Genomic DNA, 20,887 nt, shown 5'->3' with positions numbered 1-20,887 from the left:
AACTCAAAAGAGCTTTTATGAACAAAACCAGATTTTCAAATTTCTAAAACAGGCAAAAGATTTCCATCCCATCCCAAAGATAATCCAGTCTGGCAACTCTGATTTGGTAACTGCCTAGGACACAGCAAAATTATAGTTCTCCTGGATACATGTTGCCAGAGCCTAAAACAGAAAAACTTGACAGTGCAACAGTCCAGAACTGGATACATACATTTCAAAGAAGTCATTTAAATTTGGGATGTGTCCCAAACCCAAAGAAATTGCTTACCATCCATTATCCTCCAACCAGGACTGTGCGTAATGGTGTGAACAGGTGGTCACGGTAGACAAGTGTCAGTGGTATTTTGTGGGAACAGGACTGGCAAGGAAAAATTATTTTGCAGACCCACCCAAGATTGCAAACTCCAGCTCTGGTCCACAATGTCATGGCATGTTACATTTACTGCAAACACTTACCACCTGGCATAGCACTTTCTACCATGACTTTAGTTGAACTACTCACAGTAGTATGCACTATGGCTGATAGTAAAGTGTTAACAGGATTGTATCCTATACTAATAAATCATCTTTTATTCAGTTCCTGGCTGAGATCTGTTTCTGAGTGTAAAGTGGCAGATAGAAGGTGAACCCAGTCAAGACAGATTTAATGTTGGTAGGACGCGGGAAGTGCGTCATAGAATATCATCTCATTTCTGCAGACTGCTGAACTGATCTGGAGCCTAGGGGTCCATTTGGTCTCTTCTCTGCTAATACACACCTAAAGAGCAACTGCTTCAAAAAAATGTCCCTTCTATTTGCAGCTGGCCAGAAAACACATCACACCCTATCAGTCTCAGGCCTAGTGATCTGTGCGTTTGCGATCTCCAGCTTGACTACTGCAATTTACTATATCTAGTAATGAAGCCATACACCCTGAAAAACCTTCAACTGGTACCAGATACATCACCCTACTAGGACAATGGTTACAAAATACATCAGCTCACCCACACATCACCCCAGGGCTCTACTCTGTGCACTGGCTTCCTTATTGAATAAAAAGAGCTAGCTTCAAGGCCCCTGGTCTTGCTATTCAAATCCATCCCTGGAACTGAACCAAGCTGCCCAAGAGACTGCCTCTCCCTACTGCTCATGACCTCCCACAGCAGCTCTCATTAAATATAATAATGTTGCTCTGAGCAACAAGAGTTTGATCTCGTTAGAACAAGAACATTAAAAGGAGAGAGGGAAATGTCATGTAACAATGTAACCACCAGTAGACTCAGTATAGGTCTCCAACTCCAGGAGAGGATCCCAAGTGGAAATAGGTGCCTCTCTCGGCGTGTGACTTATTGCACACTTCTTTCATCAGCATGTTGTACATCCCCATGTAAGCTCCCTAGCACTGGTACAAATAGCAGGGTAGATGGTGAGGCACAGCTCAGGGGAGTGAAGATATGCCAGATGGGGGTGAGTATGAAAACAAGTACAGCCCCTAATGGCTCTCTTTTCGCCCAAGCCATGCCTCACTGCCTACACTCCTATTTTTAGCAGTGTAGCATCCCACTGCCTCCCTGCTGCTGGAGCTTTTCTCCACTTTGGCAGCCAGGAAAAGGCTCCAGCAGCTCCCTGTTGCAGGGAAAGACTCTGGCAGTGGGGAAAGGCTCTGGCTACTGGGAGCTGCTGGAAGCTTTCAACGTTGCCTCCCCTCTGCCAGAGCCTTTCACTGACATATGTAGCTACATACTACAATGTGGATGCAGTGTGTTTTTCACTGGGAAGGTAGCTACATGTACACTACAAACCGCTGCCAGTTATGTGTGTAGTGTAGTCATAGCCTCCAAGTCCCCCAAATACCCTCTCTCCTTGGCATTTCTTGTTGGCTAGCGAAGGCAGCTCCCTGCTCAGCTTGCTGACTTCCGTGAATTCCCTTTTCAGGTGCCTAATTCTCCCCACACATTGTACAGAAAGCCTGGACATCTACTTTAGGGCTGTGAATTCTACAAGGCATCAGAGCATCTAAAAGTCAGGCATTGCAACACCTGTGAATCCAGCCCTAAGTCTTAGAAAGAAGTTTCTCAGCAAACATAATCCGCAGACTATGAAGTTTACTTTTCCTTCTTTTTTGTCATGCCTGCTAATTCACTGGGCTTCAATCCTGCACATAAATCTGATGAGAGCCATTTTTTAAAAAGTGGGTAATTCATATTCACCGCATGCTGCTTCAGTTTGCAAAGTACTTAGCAAGCTACTAAATGGAAACTTTCCTAGAAATAATATATCATAAATGCGTTATTTTTCCATAAGGTTTTTTGCTATTGGCATGGCCAAAATGAATTAGGTTTTTGGGAAGGAACAGTTCCTTTGCAAGTAAAATAAAGCTGACTTGTACCTTATTTACTGCTTACCGTGACACCTTTCTCTCCAGGAGGGCCCACTGGCCCTGGACTGCCTCGCTCTCCCTTTAACAAACAATTTAAAAAAAGAGAAGAAACAAATTTATGGTGTGTTATTTCACTGGCACAGTTCTCTTTCCCCAGTGAGGATTTCGTACTGTGGCCAGGAGTCCCTGTAACACAGGAGCTGCAGGTAGAGGAGGGCAGAAGTAGAGACCAGGCTTCTGTGGGGCTATTTCAAAGCACAGGCACATGCTCCTTACTGCTACTACTCCTATTGTTTTGGATTTAGCATCAAGTAGGAAGGGGAGGGTTTAAATTTCTGAGCCTGCTGCTCATGGTGGATATTAGGTAGGTAAAAAGTTCAGAGCCTGCAAGTTGGTTTCATGAACCTGAAGGGTTGTGTGTGTGATCCTCTGAACTAAGGAGAGTGATTCTGAGCTCTAGAGAAAGAAAAGGGGTTCTCAGCCTATAGGGGGTGACATGTGCGTTCACACGCATGCACGTGTGAGGTGTTTCTGACCATGTGGGGGTTTGGCTGGAGGAAGAGGAGGCGGCTTAGGAACTTTCTGAGCTCAGAGGATGACGTGTGGGCGGGTTTGAGTTCAGATGGAAATGAAGTCAACTGATGAATGGGGAAGTAGGTGAACAGGTGTACAAAAGTGGGACAAGTCAGTAGTGGGGAGATAGAAGGGGAGAGGTTGACATTAAGAGACAATAGCGAAGGGGCAATAGAGGAATAAATATGGTTTTCTCCCACTGTACCCTTTACTATAAAGTGTCCCATTTCCTCAAAGTGAAGTGGGAGAGGGCACCTCTCCCCACCCCACTTCTCCACCAACCTCTATTTCCCCAGCACAACACCTTCCTGTGACCCCTCAAATGCATCCACAGTGTCCCAGTTTTTCGTTTTGAAAATAAAATCAAACTACAAGTTACTCTTTCCCTTCCATTCTACTAGAAGGCTTACAGGAAAGAGATTCAGAAAGTGAACTGGGCTATGCAAACCACCAGCAGCAGGGACGTGCCTTGCATGGGGGTGTGTCACATTCATAGCCACCTACATTCTTTATGCATCCCTGAGTTATCTATAACGATAACAAATAAACAAGAGAAAAAAAAATCTTCACTTTTCCCTCATTTTTTAATAACATGTACATATGGGCAAGTCAAGCCCCCACCTCAGCATCAGCTGCCACTGCCATTTCTCATGCTCCCTGGCTAGAGGAGGAGGAGGGTTTTCCTCACCTCTTATATCCTCACTCCTCTTCTATCCTAACAACATCCGGCCCAGCTACTAGGTCTGGCTGAGGATTAATATTGGCGGCTAAAATACAGCTCTTAAAAATAACAAAAGATTCCTTTATGTTACAGAGAGGCACCTGGTACATCACATTACAGCACACCATTAATCATGAAGACACAAGTATCCAGTGTAGTCATGGAAACTGCCACTCTGTCATAAGCAGTTTGCTTCCATTTGCTGGCAGATTTGCTACATTTCCTCTCCTATTTTAAACAGGGCAACCCAGAGGATTCAGTGGGCCTGGGGTCTTCGGCGGCGTGGGATCCCCGCCACCGAATTGCTGCCGAAGACCTGGCACTTCGGCGGCGGGTCCCAGGGCAGAAGGATCCCCCGCCGTGGGTCTTCGGGGTACTTTGGCGGCGGGTCCCAAGGCGGAAGGAACCCCCGCTGTGGGTCTTCGGGGCACTTTGGCGGTGGGTCCTGGAATGGAAGGACCCCCCGCCGCCAAAGTGCCACCGAAGACCTGGAGTGGAAGAAGCTCCGGGGGCCTGGAGTGGAAGAAGCTCCAGGGGCCTCGAAAAACTCTCGTGGGAGCCCCTGCGGGGCCCGGGGCAAATTGCCCCACTTGCCCCCCCCAGGTGGCCCTGATTTTAATCCAGCAACTGAAGTAACTTTGTAAGTGCATGAAGAGCAAACAAAATGACAAGATCTCCTTCAATACTGTATTCTAGGCATGCAGTTATGATTAAAGCCTTATCAGATTTAAGATTTGACAACCAGTGCTTTCATTTCATGTATTTCCTTTTCCTTGTAATATAAACCAACAGTAAAAATATCACCATATTTTCATGGAAGTTATAACAAATTCATAGAGTAAGATTTTGTCAATAGCATACTTTTGAATTCCAGCCACCAAAGTAGGTGAACTAATTCAACGCTGCAGGAGTTGAATGGTGCTAGATCATTCTGACAAATAATTATGTGTTAATTGTAATTGAAACTGACGGTCAGTTAGGTAATAGCTTCCTGATTTTATCTTTTTGTTAAAGTACAACTTGTCTAACAGTCTTAAACTTACATTATGCTAATAATATTAACACTGCCAAAGATTACATTCACAAACACATCTGGGTGCCACATAGGAGAGGAAACTGTAACTATGTTCATTTATTGACTTAGCTTCATTTAAAAACTGGCACAGAAATGGTACTAATACTTATTGCCAAATAATAGTGTTCTGCTTTTATCTCTCTCTCCACAGTGAAGTGAAAAATGGCCACCCAATTGAAACAAATACTGGTCATGTCACATTCTCAGACTGAACTCAGTGAAATGCATAGGAAGGCAGGCACTCAGGCACGAACAATATCTCTGCCCAGTCCAGTAAATTCACAAGCTCCAATTTCACTATAAATAAAGTCAAACGTATCACGTGCTGGTCACTGGTATTGGATTTGTGCTGCATTTGATTATATCTCTAAGTGTTAAAATGCACACTGACATATTAATTATGTCACCGTGATCACTAAATAATCCATCATCAATGTATGGTTTCTATAAGCGATTTATACTGCTGTTCAGACTGAGGTGTTTGAAGTTACCTTTTCACCAGGTATTCCAGCAGGTCCAATTTCTCCAGGTAAACCAATGGGTCCCTACATGAAAAAACAAATAGATTTTATTTGTATGAGGCCCGGGCTGCTTCATGTTTTTGCATCTGCCAACAAACAAAGGGCAGATTGTGGAGCCCTTTTTCAACCTGGTGAGCCACCTATTCACAAGAGTAGACCCAGTGGTTTGGAAAGGACTGTTTGTGTGAGTCAGAGTTCATCCATGTGAGTAAGTGTTGTACAGCCTAGCTCATAGGACTTCAGGGGCAGATAATTAATACTAATTCCTAACCTTCCCCCTCCTGGTAGTCTCACCACAGCATTACAGAGCTTTTCCTAATATACCATTTTCTCTGCTGAACAGACATCTCTGGTAGCAGCTTCTGCTGACAGTTTGCAGTTGGGGCTAGATTCTAGCCTGTGGGAGGTATCCCCTGTACTCAGATCCAGATGCAATCACGGGATGATGGAAGAAGGGGAAATATTATTTAATTATTATTTAACTTTTGTGTTGTGGTAGTGTAAGCCACACACCTCCTGAGTGTGGTGTTCTGTCCCATTTAGTGGCTCCAAGACCACCTAGAGAAAGATTAATGAGTCTGCTCTACAGCCATATGGCTTTTAGCTCGTGCAGTAGAGGCTCATGCATTTAGCTCCAGAGGTCCCAGGTTTGATCCTGCCCACAGACAACCAGGGTCTGTCGGCATTACAGTAGCACCTAAATGCCACTACTAGGTTGGGCCTCATTGTGCCAGGTGCTCTATCAACATATAACTAGCCGTGCTAATTGCTTTCCTAGTGCTTTAGTCCTAGCCATAAATTTCTAGGAAGGTATAAATTCATCAAAGAATATCCTCAGTGTCACTGGAGCGCAGCCTGAGTGAGTCAAACCCGGGCAAAACAAAAATACTACTGGAGGGGGTTATCCTTATTTTCTCCTTAGCTTTCTAGGAATGGAATATCCATTGAAATCATGGGGAGTTTTGGCTGAGTAAGACACAGGATCAGATCTTTTCTTAAGAAAATAGGTCTCTCGTGACTCTGTCCTACTAATTTCCACCAGCATTGTACTGGCTATAACAAAAGATCTATATGGAGGGGTTCTAAGCAGGTGTGTTCCACTAATAAAATATATGTCCTTTTGGAACTAGTCCATTCTCAGTGGCCTCGGTCTGTTCCCATTGAAGCCAATGGTAACTCTCAACAGGCGCAGGGTTAGGCCAATGCTGAGCAATTTTGAAAAATCTCACCCCCACATCATGTAACACACCGCCACCACAACATTCAAAATAAATGAACAATTAAATAAATAAAATACCTCCATCTTTGTAGCATTCAGCATCATTGTAACTCTAGGCCCTGATTCAGTAAGGTACTTAACGATGTGCTTAACTTTATGTAAGCCTGTGTGTAGCCCAATTCGCTTCAAATGCCTACAGTTAGGCTGGTCCCTAAGTACCTTTGCTGAATTGAGGCCTAAATGCAGAAAACAAAGAAATTTAGAGCGAGGCCTGTTTTCCAACATGCAGTTAAAACAGGACAATTCTTTGATTACTATCCTGATATTTCCCATTGGGTATTAATAGTGGAGTGCAGCCTTAGCTTTTTTTTTCTTTTTGCTCATCTAATTTAGCAGGTGCTGCTTTTCTGTAGTCCGCTTGAGGAGCAAGGGTGCATATACAGGCTGATAGACAGATGTCAAAAGAGATAATGGAAGCTAAGCAGCTACAATATCTGAAACCATATGGCTAAATGGTGCCACTCACATGATTATTTATTTTTGAAATTTATACATATATATATTGTTCGGTGCAGTTATGCTGCTTTTTCCCAAATCTCTCTAAAATGGGTATGTAGTTGAAAATTACAGAGTATCCTCCCAGCTTCAAAAGACTTGGATGATTGACATTTCTACTCTTGAGTCTGTTGTTAAAGCTTTTGGGCCCCTTCTGAACTCTTTATTCTTTTTCTTTTTAAAGAAAATGAAGTCTTACTTAACAAATGGAGGGGGAAAGCCATATGGGTAAGCAGACATATCTGTCCAGAGCAGAGTTTAAAGCAGTCTATTGACAGTGTTTGGAAAATACCTTCCATAAAAGGCTTGTAAAATTTGCCTAGGAAAAAATGAAAACTTCTCCAATGAAAGAAAATGTCTTTTCTGTAATTCTTAACATAATTACATACTCTAATTTGAATAGACCTGTAACCATTAATCCTACTGCATATGCCTCCCCTATATAGCCCACACATTGTTTTACTTTTACTAGCCTATCTCAGAAATCTACCATCCTGGAGACATAGTCCTTCAATTTGAACTGCCTCCAGATTCTAGGGTAGAAGGAGACTTTGAAAACGAGGCACTATGTAAACAAATGAGAGTCTAGAGGAAAGAGGAAAAGGCAGTTCTTTATACTGAACAACTGAAAAATCAACAACTGAAAATATCTTCTTTTTACGTTCATTTTTAACCAATCTTTCATACCAATAGGAACACATAAAGGAGAACACCAAACCCTGTCATCAAGACATCTTATTAAAATGGATACATTCATTAGTTTGTACATTGTAACAGCAGTTTATATACCAGGTGGGAAATTCTGGCTCCATTGAAATTAATGGGAGCTTTGCCACAGAACTGAATGAGTTCACCCCAGACATATAAACTCCGTCTGACCATTAAAATCAATGGGATTTCTCATATGAGTAACTTCCCATCAATAGAAGTCAAAGCTTCACAATCTGGCCAAGTCTTATAGTTCTTAATTGTGATATAGACTAAAAAAAAACAAACTAATTACACCTACAACTAATTTGTTTAAGGAAGTCTTAATGCTTTGAGGCAGTTTAGCGGCTCTGGGATTTGTATTCTGAACATTACATTCATAGCCTGGACTGAGAGTAGGGATTGAATTGTGAAAAGAACACAGTAATTATCTGAGGGGCAACTCCTCAGCTGGTGTAAACTGTCACAGCTTCAAGGATTTAAACAAAATGGAGCTAGGATGGTTTAGTCCAGCTGAGGATCTGCCCCGATTGTATTACAGGTAAGAAATAATCTTTATTCCTGTTGAGTGAATTTATTTTATTCTGAGAACACCTAATAGAATCATAGCTAGAAGCTATATGGAGCTGTGTTCATTTGAAAGAGTTACTGTTCCCTGTAACGAGAATTAGAAGAGATCTTTCAGGTACTTATAATTTTACAGGACACTCAATGGTTAGGTGGAAAACTGAAAGTGCCCACTCTTAAGGTTGATTAGTGACTGCGGCCAGTTACTTCCAAGCAGTAGTAATGAGCACGGGCACCTTCTCCCTGGGACAGAAATCTATAGAGAGGGTGGAAGAAACAACATAGGGAGCAATAGGAAAAGAAAAGATGCAGTCAGTAGAGAGAAGCTGTGAATGCCTGGGAAAGGAGAGCACATTCACGATCCCAATTCTGAGCTATTTGATGAAGTGAAAAAAATTAATGTACATTCAGTATTTTACTAAATATAACAACAAATAATAACAGATCCAAATGTAGTTTGGTTAATGTATTTTTATAGCAGTGAGGAAATTACATAACAGCATGTAGACATGGCAAACATGAATGTTGTCCCTTTCTACACATATTGGCAGTCCCAGCTATGTATTGGCATATTGATGCCTTTTGCTTCTATAAATAAAGATCAGTAAATGCTTGACTCTACTCCTTCAGTTTCATCTTGTTTTCTGAGGATGTTGCGAGGTTTTTTTTTTTTTCAAAAAGAAAATGCACAGAGCTGGTGGTCCCAGCTACATACTTGGAGGCAGCAGATTTTCAATAGCACAAGTGAGAGTTAGGGATCCAATCCCAATGACTTGCAGTGGGAGCTGGCAGTCTAATTACCCTTTGGTGCTTAGGAGGTTGAGAGTTATGGTTCAAAGCGTTTCCTCGATTGTAACCCTTTTTGGATCTTCTTAATAAACATGTGGAAGTTTTTGGCTGTTGTATCTTTTCGGTAAGGTGTAAAACAACTCCTGTAAATTATCTTTCTTTTGAATGCAGTATATTTCTTCCAAGAGGAATTATTTCTGGAGTTTCCAACTGGAAAATCATGCAAATGGGCCACAATCAGTCAGCAGCTATGTGCGTTCCAGGTTTTGAACACATTAAAGACTACCTCTGATTACTATTAAATTCTGGAAGAAAACTGCTTTAGGGAGTTAGTGCAATTGTAAAACGAGTATTGTTGGAAACATGTTCTCAATTTCCTTGCTATCCCGAAGATCTGGACTAGGATGGGGTTAGCAAAAGTGGAACATTTAAAAAAAATGGTGATTGAAGAACTAGCAAAAGGCACCTGGAACACATCATATGAGTGATCATGAAATATGCAGTATTGTTGTAGTCATGTTGGTCCCAGGACCGACACTACTTGCGAAATATGGCAGAAATATGAAACTTACTAGTAATGTAGTAATATTCAACTGTGTTATGTCTGTAACACATTAAATCAGATTATGTGTATAAGATTCAGATGTTGGCAACTGCTATCTCTACATACATAGGAATATAACCAAGTTTAATTAGCAGCAAGCAACTTTAACTGGCACTTAAACAAGTTTTTGTTTTTCAAGAACAAAAATATTCACACACACCAGGTAGCTCTTACTTCTTTTATGATTTAATTATTATTTTATTTCAGCCTTTCAGAATCATTGCACTATAGATTTATACTGGTGACAAAACAAAGTCAGTGATTTCTGCCTTTAAACATGCTCTGTTTATGTATATAGGTTCAATAAAATCCACAATCAAGGCCGCTAGAAAACAGCAGGTGCAAAATCACTGCTAGGTTTTGTGATTTGTACTCTGCTCTAGGGTGACCAGACAGCAAGCGTGAAAAATTGGAACAGGGGTGCGGGGTAATGGGCACCTATATAAGACAAAACCCCAAATATTGGGACTGTCCCTATAAAATAGGGACATCTGGTCACCCGTCTCTGCTCCCCATTTTCCTGGAATTTGAGCTGCGTTAGAAATCTCATTGTTTAATACATTTTGATATCATAGCCAGTGTTAGGCCATCTCAATTGCTCTGTTGAATACAATATAAAGAGGGTCTGCCGTCAGTGCTTGAATCTTACTAATTCTCCTATCTGAAGTTGTAGGCCCCAGGAATACAGTTTGGGGTGTGAGCTGGCGAAGAAAGCACCTGGATAAGAGTTCAACACATAAGGGCTTCACAAGGCCCTAAAAACTACATTAAAATCTCAAAATGAGGGAGGTTCCTGAAGAAGGTGATATGTGTGATCCAGTCCTTTTAGAATCTTTAGAAGAGTGGAATAAGAGAACACTATGTAAGTCTGAGTGTGAGGGTGGCAAGCTGCTAAGAAAACTAAACACACCCTGACAGAGCTGACGTGGGAGCCCAACAGCTTGACCTGGAGGCTGTTATCCAGGATCTTGGTAATAGAAGCTTGCAACAGGACAAGGCCTTGTTGTGAAGACCAGATGGAAAAATCTCTTCCACTTTGATCTGCAGACTGATTGTGTAGAAAAGTTACTGTTCTGTTACAAGATCTTTTGGATCTATGAGGATCTAATGCTGTCATTTTGCTCAGCCAGCTAACTTCCAGGTAATCAGAGTAAGGAAGTGGAGTCTGGATGGAGAATTGAATATGTCTGGCAGACTGGGGAGAGACTGGTGGCTGTGTGGACATACACAATAGGTTTGTGAGCCAATAATGACTGTCTGGCCCAATAAGGGGCTGTAAGTATCACCGTGGCCACATCCTGACTGATCTTCCTTATGTCTCTATGGGGGATGGGAAGAAAAGCACAGAGAAGCCAATGAAGCCAGAAGATGAGGAAAGCATCTTGGAGTGACCCTGGTCTCGGTATCTGCTCTGGAGCAGAAGACAAGGCAAGATCTACCTCAGGGATCCCCATCAGTGGAATAAAGGCTTAAGAAGAGAGTGACCACTCATGGTTGGCTGAGTACTGTCTGCTGAGGCAATCCACCAGATCTTTGTTTGTTTCTGGTACGCAAAGGACCAAGGGAGTTATCCTGTGAAGCTTGTACCATGTGCACAGCTTGATTGCTTCCTGACACAAGGGGATAAGAAGGCATCTCCCTGCCTGTTGATGTGGACTGTGGAGGTGTTTCTGTCATGATACGTACCATGGTTCCTTTCAAGCACAGTACTGCAGAGACAGGTGCTAATGGTATTGGTACTGGGGCCAGGGTTGGGGTCAATAGTTAGTAATCGGCCTGCTGGTATTGTTAAGTAAGGAGTCATTGCCAGTATTGAGCTTCATGGCACAGTGCACTTAATTCTACATGGAGCTAGATGCAACAGGGAGTCACCCCCGCTAGCCTGTCCAGAGTGATCAGGCATGTGGGCTCGTGAGTTAAAAATGTTGGAAGGCCCATGACTAATTTCTTTGCTATCTCCCATTCCAGAAAGAGGATTGATGCCATGAGTTACCCCTTGAGCAGAGCTCATATCTTCCCTGCCTCAACATAGTGGAGGCGGTACCAGGATTTGGCGCTGATTATCAAAACTGGTTTGGAAGACTGAGGACAGCTGAGTGAAGAGGATGTGGACCCTTTCTTGGTACTAGCAATGGGAGCCTTCCAGGTAGAGTCTTTACTTACAAGAGTACTAAAGCAGTGGGATCTCTGGGAGGAGAGAGCCTTTTTTAAAGTAGAGGTTGCAAGCCTGAAAAATGGGAAGGATAGTGGAGTTTTCAAGGAGGATGGGAAGGAAGAGAAAGGTCAGAAGTGAGATTAGAGAGTCAGAGACTAAGGTGAACATGGTGGGGGTGCCAGCAGAGATGGAAAAAGAGGAACATTCTTGATGTTCTTTTTCTTTTGGAAAAAAAAATGGCAACATCCTAGGCAGACAAAGTGAGACTGAGAAAGCCTAGTAAAACATTTACTGACATTTATTTACAGAAACAAAAACTCCTTTATACCAATTAGGCCAAGCCAAATAGTGTTGATGTCATACTAAACTTTCTCAGAGTTCATGGGGCTCTTTAGATCCAGGGCTTTAGTTTGGCTAACATAAGGAAGTCAACTGCAAAGTTTGGATCCAGATCACTACAGGTTTGAGCCCATCTCTGCTTATTACGGAAGAGGGTAAATATCTGCCAAAGGTAGTGTATTAAGTCAGAGTCCTTTGGCATCCCCATAACTCCCTTTTGGCACAGTGGTACACTCCAAAAATCAAATTGAATGTGTTAAATATAAGTATTATAAAGGAAAGGAAAAGGAAAACAACTACATGAAAACAGTGATCATGGCCATAAACTATGTTAAAAAATTAGGCCATAAACTTTCATTTTCAAGGATTTATGTACAACTCTCTAATGACAAAAATCTCTTTATAGAAGCCTCCTTGACATAAGCACTTTTATGGAAAATGGATCAGAGACCAGAGCCCACATCTAACACATGTGTAAGGAAGACCAAGCATATTGCCAGGGCACATGTTGTGTGTTAGAAACTGGACTAGAGTGCAATAATTGGAAACATATTTTATACTTAGTGCAAAATAGAGTATATAGTAATTTTTAAAAAGGCTTGGTTAGAGAGAAGTGGATATTCATCCAGTACCAAAAGGTTCCCGTGTCAGCAGTTACCTCTCAGGCTATATAAACTAACATTTACTTTTAAGTCAAAAGATAACTTTCCAATAAAGCATCATTTCATACAGAATTCAAAATTTCACCATATTCATAAGACATAATGTTAATGACATGATACAAATAACCATACAATATTTTCTTGCCACAAGAAAATCTTTATATTATTGTACTCTTTTCTTTCTATTTATTTCCATGAAACTTTTCTTGCATCTGCACATTCCTCCCAGCTGGAAGATGAGATCTAACCTGTACCAATGCAATAATTACTGTCTGCTTGTAAGGATTTATACACAGACATTTTTATCAAGAGCCTATAAACTTCAGTCTTTGCAAAGAGTTTCCTTCACCTGGGTATAGTATTTAAAAACCAAAACCAAAACCAACCAACATCCAGATTTCAGCACATCAAAATTAAACTGATTAAGTCAGTTACTTTCTATGTTAATTTTAACAGAAAACCACTACTCAAAGAACAACCATATTACAAACCTTCTATTACAAACCTGAGCTTCTATTATTTTATGTCATACGAATATACCTAGATATGTGGTTTCAACTTTTAATATGAACCCCCCAACCTTTGAAACTAAAGTCCAGTCTCAGACCAATTTCACCAGCCATGCATTATGATACATAATAAGATTTGGTACATTTATATTAGTTTGATCTTATTTTTAATAGACAACAGCAAAAATAAATTAATAATTACAAGGTAATGCAGCTTATTTGCAATAAATAAATAAATAAACACATAAAAATAAATAGGCCAAATGGTTGTGCAGCTAGCAAGGCACCCGCTGTACCCCTGCAACAGCAATGCACATCACAGTTAACAATATGGGGAGAGAGGCATGCTCAAAAGAGCCACTCTGTTCCCTCCTCACAAAGGAGGGGGTGGAATCTTGACCTGTCCACATAGTGTGCCAGCTAACACCATTGTGCTGGCTTTTTGGGGAACAGAACATTGTAGTGCGGATAGACCCAGAGCAGTTCATTCCCTCCCTGGAGCAGCAAGGGAGCCAGGAGTGGGATTCTGACTCTCTGAGTCACAGCATCACTCCTGACTGCTCCAGAGACAGTGCCAAAATGCAGATCCTTTGGATCCAATAGATAACTGGATCTGAGTTCATTCAGAGTTTTGAAGATGAAAGCAAAGACCCTGAAATGAAGCCCAAATCTGATCAGTGCTAACGCAGAGTGCAGACAATTAGTTTTAAAGGCTGTCCTGTCTCCAGACTGCTGCGAACACGGAACAAAAAGGAGCTAAAATGGAAAAAATATTGAGAAAATTCTGACTTCCTACACAGAGGGGGAATTTAGCTTTAATGGGGTCATCTCCTGGGCCCAAGACACTTCCTTTGTCAATGCCACATAACTAATTGCCAGAAGCTGTCTGTATGACTGTAAAGGTAAAACATACTTGGGTCATATTACTTATCCTTCCAGAGAGAACTCCAAAAAGTTGTTCTTAAAAAAAAAAGTATATATTTTATTCTGTAATGGTTAGGAAAGGCTTTTCACTGTGGAGAAAGCAAGGAGGTAGAGGAAAAATTCTTCCTCAGACGAATCTAAGGCCCTATAGCAAGTTGGTTTACTTGGAGAAAGGAACAATGACGAGAATATAAAAGTTTGCATGCACAGACACCTTGCTCATTCTAATGCTGTCTTCCCCAATCTATTTTTGTCCTTGTAGCCATTTTTTCCTTTGTTTGTATGACATGGTGCCGCTGTTGCTATACCCTGCAACAAAGCTCTCTCAATTTCAAATAGAACAGAAATAACACACAATCTCTCTCTAATCAAGATCAGATCCGACTCATAAGCAGTACTGTTTCTTCTAAATTTTGAAACAAACCTGAGATACTGAAGCATATTACAGTGCCATCATTTACTATGCAGACTGAGTTGGCTCTGATTTACAATACCGTAAGCCAGGAGCTCAGGGAGGAAAATTGAATATGCTTACCGAATTTAGTCTTTTCCAAAACCTTTAATGCCTTCTGCTACACGTATTTGCTGATGACACTGCATTCTGAGTTAGGCAAGAAGATGATGGTTGACTAGAACATTGCCCCATATGCAGGGCCTGACAACTAAACAGCTGTTTGATCACAGTTTCTGAATCTCACTGCTATGCTTATGCCACTTGGCAATCTAAGTTTTTTGGTGTCTGATCTGTATTAATAGTCAACCTTAAAATTTCAGATCAATTTCCTGCCTCAGTGCCTTTGTACCAAAAATGTTAGGAAGGGAACATAAGATCTATAGGTGCTTTACTCATGATTATGTTCAGAAGCACAAGGTTAGAAAGGCAGATGCCCTTGTCCTCTGTTCCACACAGTGGGATCTGACTATCGGTTTTGTTAAAATTTTCTGTCCTTTGAAATAGTTATTTGGTAGTAAATCAAGGTCATCTGAGTAAAAGCCTCTGAAGCTACTTATCTTGGATATGTACATCCTGCTAGGGAAATATATTGATTTTGCAGCAGATAGCTACAGTCTCACTGGAACCTTCAAAGGTGCAGTTGCCAGACTCCAGAATGAATATCAGAAAGAGAAAACATGTTGGCATTACTGCTTTATCCACAACTCAAAGATACAAATATCATAAGCCAAATTCTGCTTTCAGACACACTGTAGGAAATCCAGAGTAATTATTCCAGAGAATGTGATGTACCAAAATTCCACCCCATGCTTCTCATCTAAGATGACAGCATGCTGGCAGGATGTTCTCATAAGCAGAGTGTTGGAAGTCAGTCTTTTTCCACCTTCTTCCCAGATACCATGTGATGACAATACTCATGTTAAAAAATAAAATGTTTTCTTAGATCATTATGGTGTACAAAAGAAGTGCATTAAACTTTGAAAGGCAAACTGACACTCATGAAAATGAGTGAAAATGAATACATATACTCTATGAACGTCTGTAAGGATCCCTGGGTCTAGAATACAGGATTGTGGGGTCCTTGGATGACTGATGCTTTCACATCACCAGGAGCCAGGTGAAGGAGCATCCAACAATTACTGGAGAGTTACACACCTCAGGAAGTATTGCCCCAAAAGACCAGAGTGACACAGAACCCTGTGAACACCTGTTTGGTCCACATCAACTATCTAAACCAAAAAGTTGCCCGGGGAGCTGTCTGAGCAAGAATGCAGACTCCAGCTTGCTGCTGCTACCAACCCTGTCTTTTGCCTTGTCTTGCTCCTGATTCCCGCCATCGATCCTGGCCCAGCTTGACCTTGATATGCATCTTCTGACTTGGCTTGGTAACTAATCTCGACTCCTGCCTTCAATCCCTGCCCAGGGGACACTACTGGCCCAGCAGCCTATGCCCCAGCCATTACAGTCGCATTTCCTTGATCATCGGTCAGGTAGCTCCCAAATGTCTCTTCTCATATTCTATCTTCACAGGTGACCTTGATATACACATAAACTGCTACAGATGAATGTAAAGGAAGGTAGCTGGAGAACTGGAGGTAAAAACATTATGCTGGGTGTAAATGACTGTGACATAAAGAGTGTTTGAAGTCTGATGCCATCGCTGTCCAGAATACAACAAAGCGGTTCTTTATTTCCAGCATAGCATCTGGTGAACAGGATTTAACAGATCTCTTCTGAATGGTAGATGTCATGCTGCCTTCCACAAGTAGCACTGCTGAGCATTTGTTGGACATTGTTATTCCATTTTGCAGATAAGATTGCCTGGATTTGGAACAAGATGCTGTTGAGATGACAGCACACGCTTGTGCAGGAATTGTTGGACTCACTCTTGTATGGTTTAGTTTTCTTCTTTGCTGGTGCAGACCAGATGGAGAGCTAATTTAAATCAAGATTGGATTTTTTTCTAAAATAGATGCTCTAAGGATCATTTTCAGGAAATTCCATGATCTGTGCTGTACAGGAGGTCAGACTAGATGATCACAATGGTCCCTTTTGGCCTTGGGATCTATGAAGCTATGTGCCCCATAGCTCTCTTGTCTGAAGTACTACAGAGTTCCATTTTGTCACTCTTCCAACATGTATGCGACACTTTTAGGTGGAGATGATAATGAGGCAGCGTGGACTAAGCTGATTCCAGTATCTGGAGCACACTCAGGGCTGGTCTCTTTGGCTGCTAAGGACACGAGCTTTACACAGTGCAAAATGACCTTAAAATAGCTGGTGATTTCTCACAGAAAATTCCCCATGTGTGGGGAGTCTTCACTGGCGCAGGGCTGCTGGAGATAGTGCAGCCACCTCCTACACCAGCCACTCCCCCTCAGTGCAAGGCGGAGGTGGGAGCACGATGGAGCTCAGCTCCACTATACCTGATTCTCCCCTAGTGTAAGAGGCCTTATACCAGCAGCATAATTTAGAGGACAATTCCACGTGGACAGCACTGAACAGGGAACCATAACTAGGCTTCACCCAAGGCTGTGCTCAGATATAGCGGGGAATAAAGGCTTCTGTCTCTGCTTTACTGGATCTGGTTGGAATGGTTGACCAGTTTATCCAGTGACATGCTGGGATTGGGATGAGAGTGAACAGCCCACTGGATTTAGATGGATTATGCTGGTAGGCTGGGGGAAATAGCCAGAAGAAATATGTGTGGTGATAGCAGCTCCCTCAGTGTAGGTAGCTTGTCCACTTTTCTTTCTTCAGGTTCATAACTTGGGGTCTTATTGGATCAGTGAGCTGTTTCTGAAGGTCAAGATAGAAGTAGGGGCCAAATGGTGTTTTTAATAATCTGCACATGGCCTTTTCTTTTGAAATGATCCCTTAACACAGCAGATTCATACTATTGTCATCTTGAGATCAGATTGCTGCAAAGGACTATTTTATGCTGCCCCTTATAGCAATCAGAAATTTCAGCTGGTGAATACGGTGGTGGCCTCTCTGTTGAATGCTTGTTCTTGCATGGATCATGTCACACTTGTGCTTCACCACTTTCACTTCTCCTTCATTTGGGAGGGTCAATTTAAGATGCTAGTTCTGATCTATCAACCCATAAATAGTTTGGGGCTGGCTACTTCAAAGAATACCTCTCTCTTCATGTGGGATACCATGGCATCTGAAATTAGCTGATTAAGGGCTTTAACTTCACAATTTTCTTCTTAAACTGGTACACTGGAGCCTTAATTGGTTGACCTTCAGGTCATGTCACAACGTCTATCTGTTTTCCAGTGCTTTTCCTGAGGGGGATGGCTAAGTGATTGATGTATACTGTCAGTTACATGGGATCTGAGAGGGGTTTTAGTTTTTGAGGTCTACAGTACAGATGAAAAGCATTATATAAATGCAAAACATTGTTATTATTAATGAATGAATATATATACTCTGTGAATGTCTGTAAGGATCCACAGGTCTAGAATGCAGGGTTGTGGGGTCCTTGGATGACTGATGCTTCCACATCACCACTGGGGAGCCAGGTGAAGGAGCATCCAACAATTACTGGAGCGTTACACACTATAAATCCTTAATAGTCTCTTTTTCAAATCTTTATGAAGTAGGTTTTTGAGAATGGCTGAGCTAGTTGTGTTTTCTAATGCCCTGATTGACCCCACACCTTTGTTATCATTTCTTTGAAAAATGTTTTACTCAGTTTGCTTTTCTTTTTCCTGCTGTTTCCAATTTTTGTTTGTGCATCCCCAGAGTCCAGATTTTTCACAATAGTTCAAAGAACTGTCTACTTAGCCTCTTGAAAATTCACTCAAAGCCCCTTTAATCTTTTCTTCAAGCAAAGAGAATCACAATTTTCCATTCCCCATAAATTAAACATCCATTGCGTGGGGCCAATCTTGCTACATTTTGCCTCTGCTGGAGGTGAGGAAATAACTTACATGAGTTCTTCCCAAAAGTAACTCCACGTCTCCTAGACACAATTGCTGTCCACAATTGGGCATCCTTGTTTAAATGTATTTTAACAGGTCATTTGTGAAGTGCTAGAATTTTTTCTCAGTTTGTGTTCTACGCCTCTGCTTACTCTGGTTTGTCATTTTGACACTAACTGTACATTGTGCTGTTGACAGCTTCTCTGTTTTTCCTAAATTTTTGCTGTGATGTTGTTAGGGAGAAATGTTCATTAATTTCCCATCCGGCTATTCATAGTCTTTTACTGCCTGGATAGCAAACAGTAACACAGCCCTAGCAGGCAACTGTTTTAATATCAGAGAATTTCAGTTTTATGGCACAAAACCCATAAAACAATCACCTTCTTAAAATGTCTGAAGTCATCCATGCATTGGGACGTGCTCTATACAACACAGATGCAGTATTTGTTTTGATATGCTTGAAGCAACATGGTTTCAAAGATTTGCCAACCGCCAATAATTCAAGCATATGAAACCCACATGCCAGCACAGTGAGATTTTTTTCCCTTCTCATCCAGATGCAATCTTCTCAGTAGCTGGAGCCAGTGTTTCTTTTGGGATGGTTTTCAAAAGATCATCTCTCACTGGTATTGTAAATTTGCTCTGGCTGCAGTCCCTTATTAAATTAACCAACCACTGTCTAAATGGATCTATTGATTCCATAGCACATGATTATCTCATCAGCAAGTCAGTTTCTGATTCTGCTCAATCAAACTGCATCAGCCAAAAATGGGACTTGATCATATAAACCACGGTGAAACAGAAGCAGCTTTTACATTAAAATCATACCTGCTTTGAACAGCTGACAGGTTTTACACTACTAGACAATATGCTGATAATAGCTTTGTCAAAGGCTTCATCATAGCAGTGTTTCAGTTTCCTTTATCCTTATTTGGACCATACAGAACTCAAAGCCATCCAAGCCAAGTACCTTTGTTTTTGTTCTTGTTGGGCTCAATCATACGGGCATCAGGAAGAATTTTTTATTTTTATATCATGTTGTACAATGGGCTAGCTACATTGTGGGAATGCGGTGTTTCATCATCTTCTGAGGCACCACATTTTAGACTATATGGATCAGTTGGTCTCCTCCAATGTTTGGCAATTCTGTGTTCTGATGTAAACGTTATACCAAATCCAAAGCAATGCCTTATTAATATTACAGTACGTCTTTTCTTCATCTCTGCAACTACTTTTTAAATCTGGTTACATTTGACAATCTACTTTCCTATGGAATTTTGATCCTGATTAAAGTAGTTGAGGAATGATTCTGTTCAGTACATCACTTTGATTTTAAGCTTCATTTTGGTTACTTTTTTGGCCAAGGATTGTTATGGACCCATTACAACAGCATTTATTAGACAAATTTTATTAGACAAATTTTCCCCTCAAGTAAAATTGAAATATAGAGTTACAAGTGTTTTAGCAAAAGGATCTTTTGTGATTGTAGTGTAAGCATCCATAGATGCTTCAGATAGCTATCCACAAACATGCAGAGAGGAATAGAAGGAGTGTAAAATGAGTTTTAAATACAGAAAATGGTGAAAATCTCCTGGATTTAAAGAACATTCTTAGGCAGTTCAAGTTCCATCAGTAAAATAGTTGGCACCATGATTCATGAGAAATTGAGAAAATGGGTTGTTTTAAATAACTTTTCTATGTACTTTTTATTTCTAATTTCATATAGAAGTTCATAAATATTATAGCTGCTAAAGTACATAGAGTTAAATCCAACAGGCAGCTGAATACTGTTGAAGGAGGTGCATAGGGCAAAGCATTAAGCCCTAGCAACCTAGCTTTTACTCAGCAGCCTTGGAGAGAGATTTCTGGGTAATGAGAAAAAATAGGAACTATGCTCAAATTCAGATAAAGCTTTGACTTTTGAGAGGTTTTGTGCCTGAGGCTTTGGAAAATTCCACTGTACATCCACCCTGAAGGCACATAGGAGTAGGAAGAAAGGGAGTGTGTTGAGGGACTCAGGGCATGGCCAAGGACTAATAGTCTAAGTGCAATCCTGTATGTGGAAATGAAAGCCCTCATCCAGCAAGAAGCCTGTGTGTAATTCTAAGCATAAGAATAGTCTCACTGAGCCTAGATCAGGGCTTATGTGCACAGCGAGCATGTTCACAATTTCAGAATAACCAGCTGGAGATCTTCTCCAGCTGAGTGTTTGGAAAAACCGACC

General features: G+C 41.3%; 1 protein-coding gene across 1 annotated transcript in view; it reads right to left on the bottom strand.

Moving 5' to 3' along the window:
• Positions 1-20,887, bottom strand: part of COL24A1 (collagen type XXIV alpha 1 chain) — a 253,533-nt gene that overhangs the window by 80,677 nt on the left and 151,969 nt on the right. Inside the window, exons 25-26 of the mRNA XM_030572150.1 lie at positions 5,220-5,273; positions 2,385-2,438 (exon numbers count right to left, since the gene is read on the bottom strand). Coding sequence (XP_030428010.1) covers positions 2,385-2,438; positions 5,220-5,273 — 108 coding nt within the window. The remainder of the gene's footprint in view (positions 1-2,384; positions 2,439-5,219; positions 5,274-20,887) is intronic.

Source organism: Gopherus evgoodei, chromosome 8 (assembly GCF_007399415.2).
Source record: "Gopherus evgoodei ecotype Sinaloan lineage chromosome 8, rGopEvg1_v1.p, whole genome shotgun sequence".
Taxonomy (NCBI): domain Eukaryota; kingdom Metazoa; phylum Chordata; order Testudines; family Testudinidae; genus Gopherus; species Gopherus evgoodei.
Note: the sequence above shows the minus strand (reverse complement) of the source record. Positions and strands in the feature narration are given on the sequence as shown.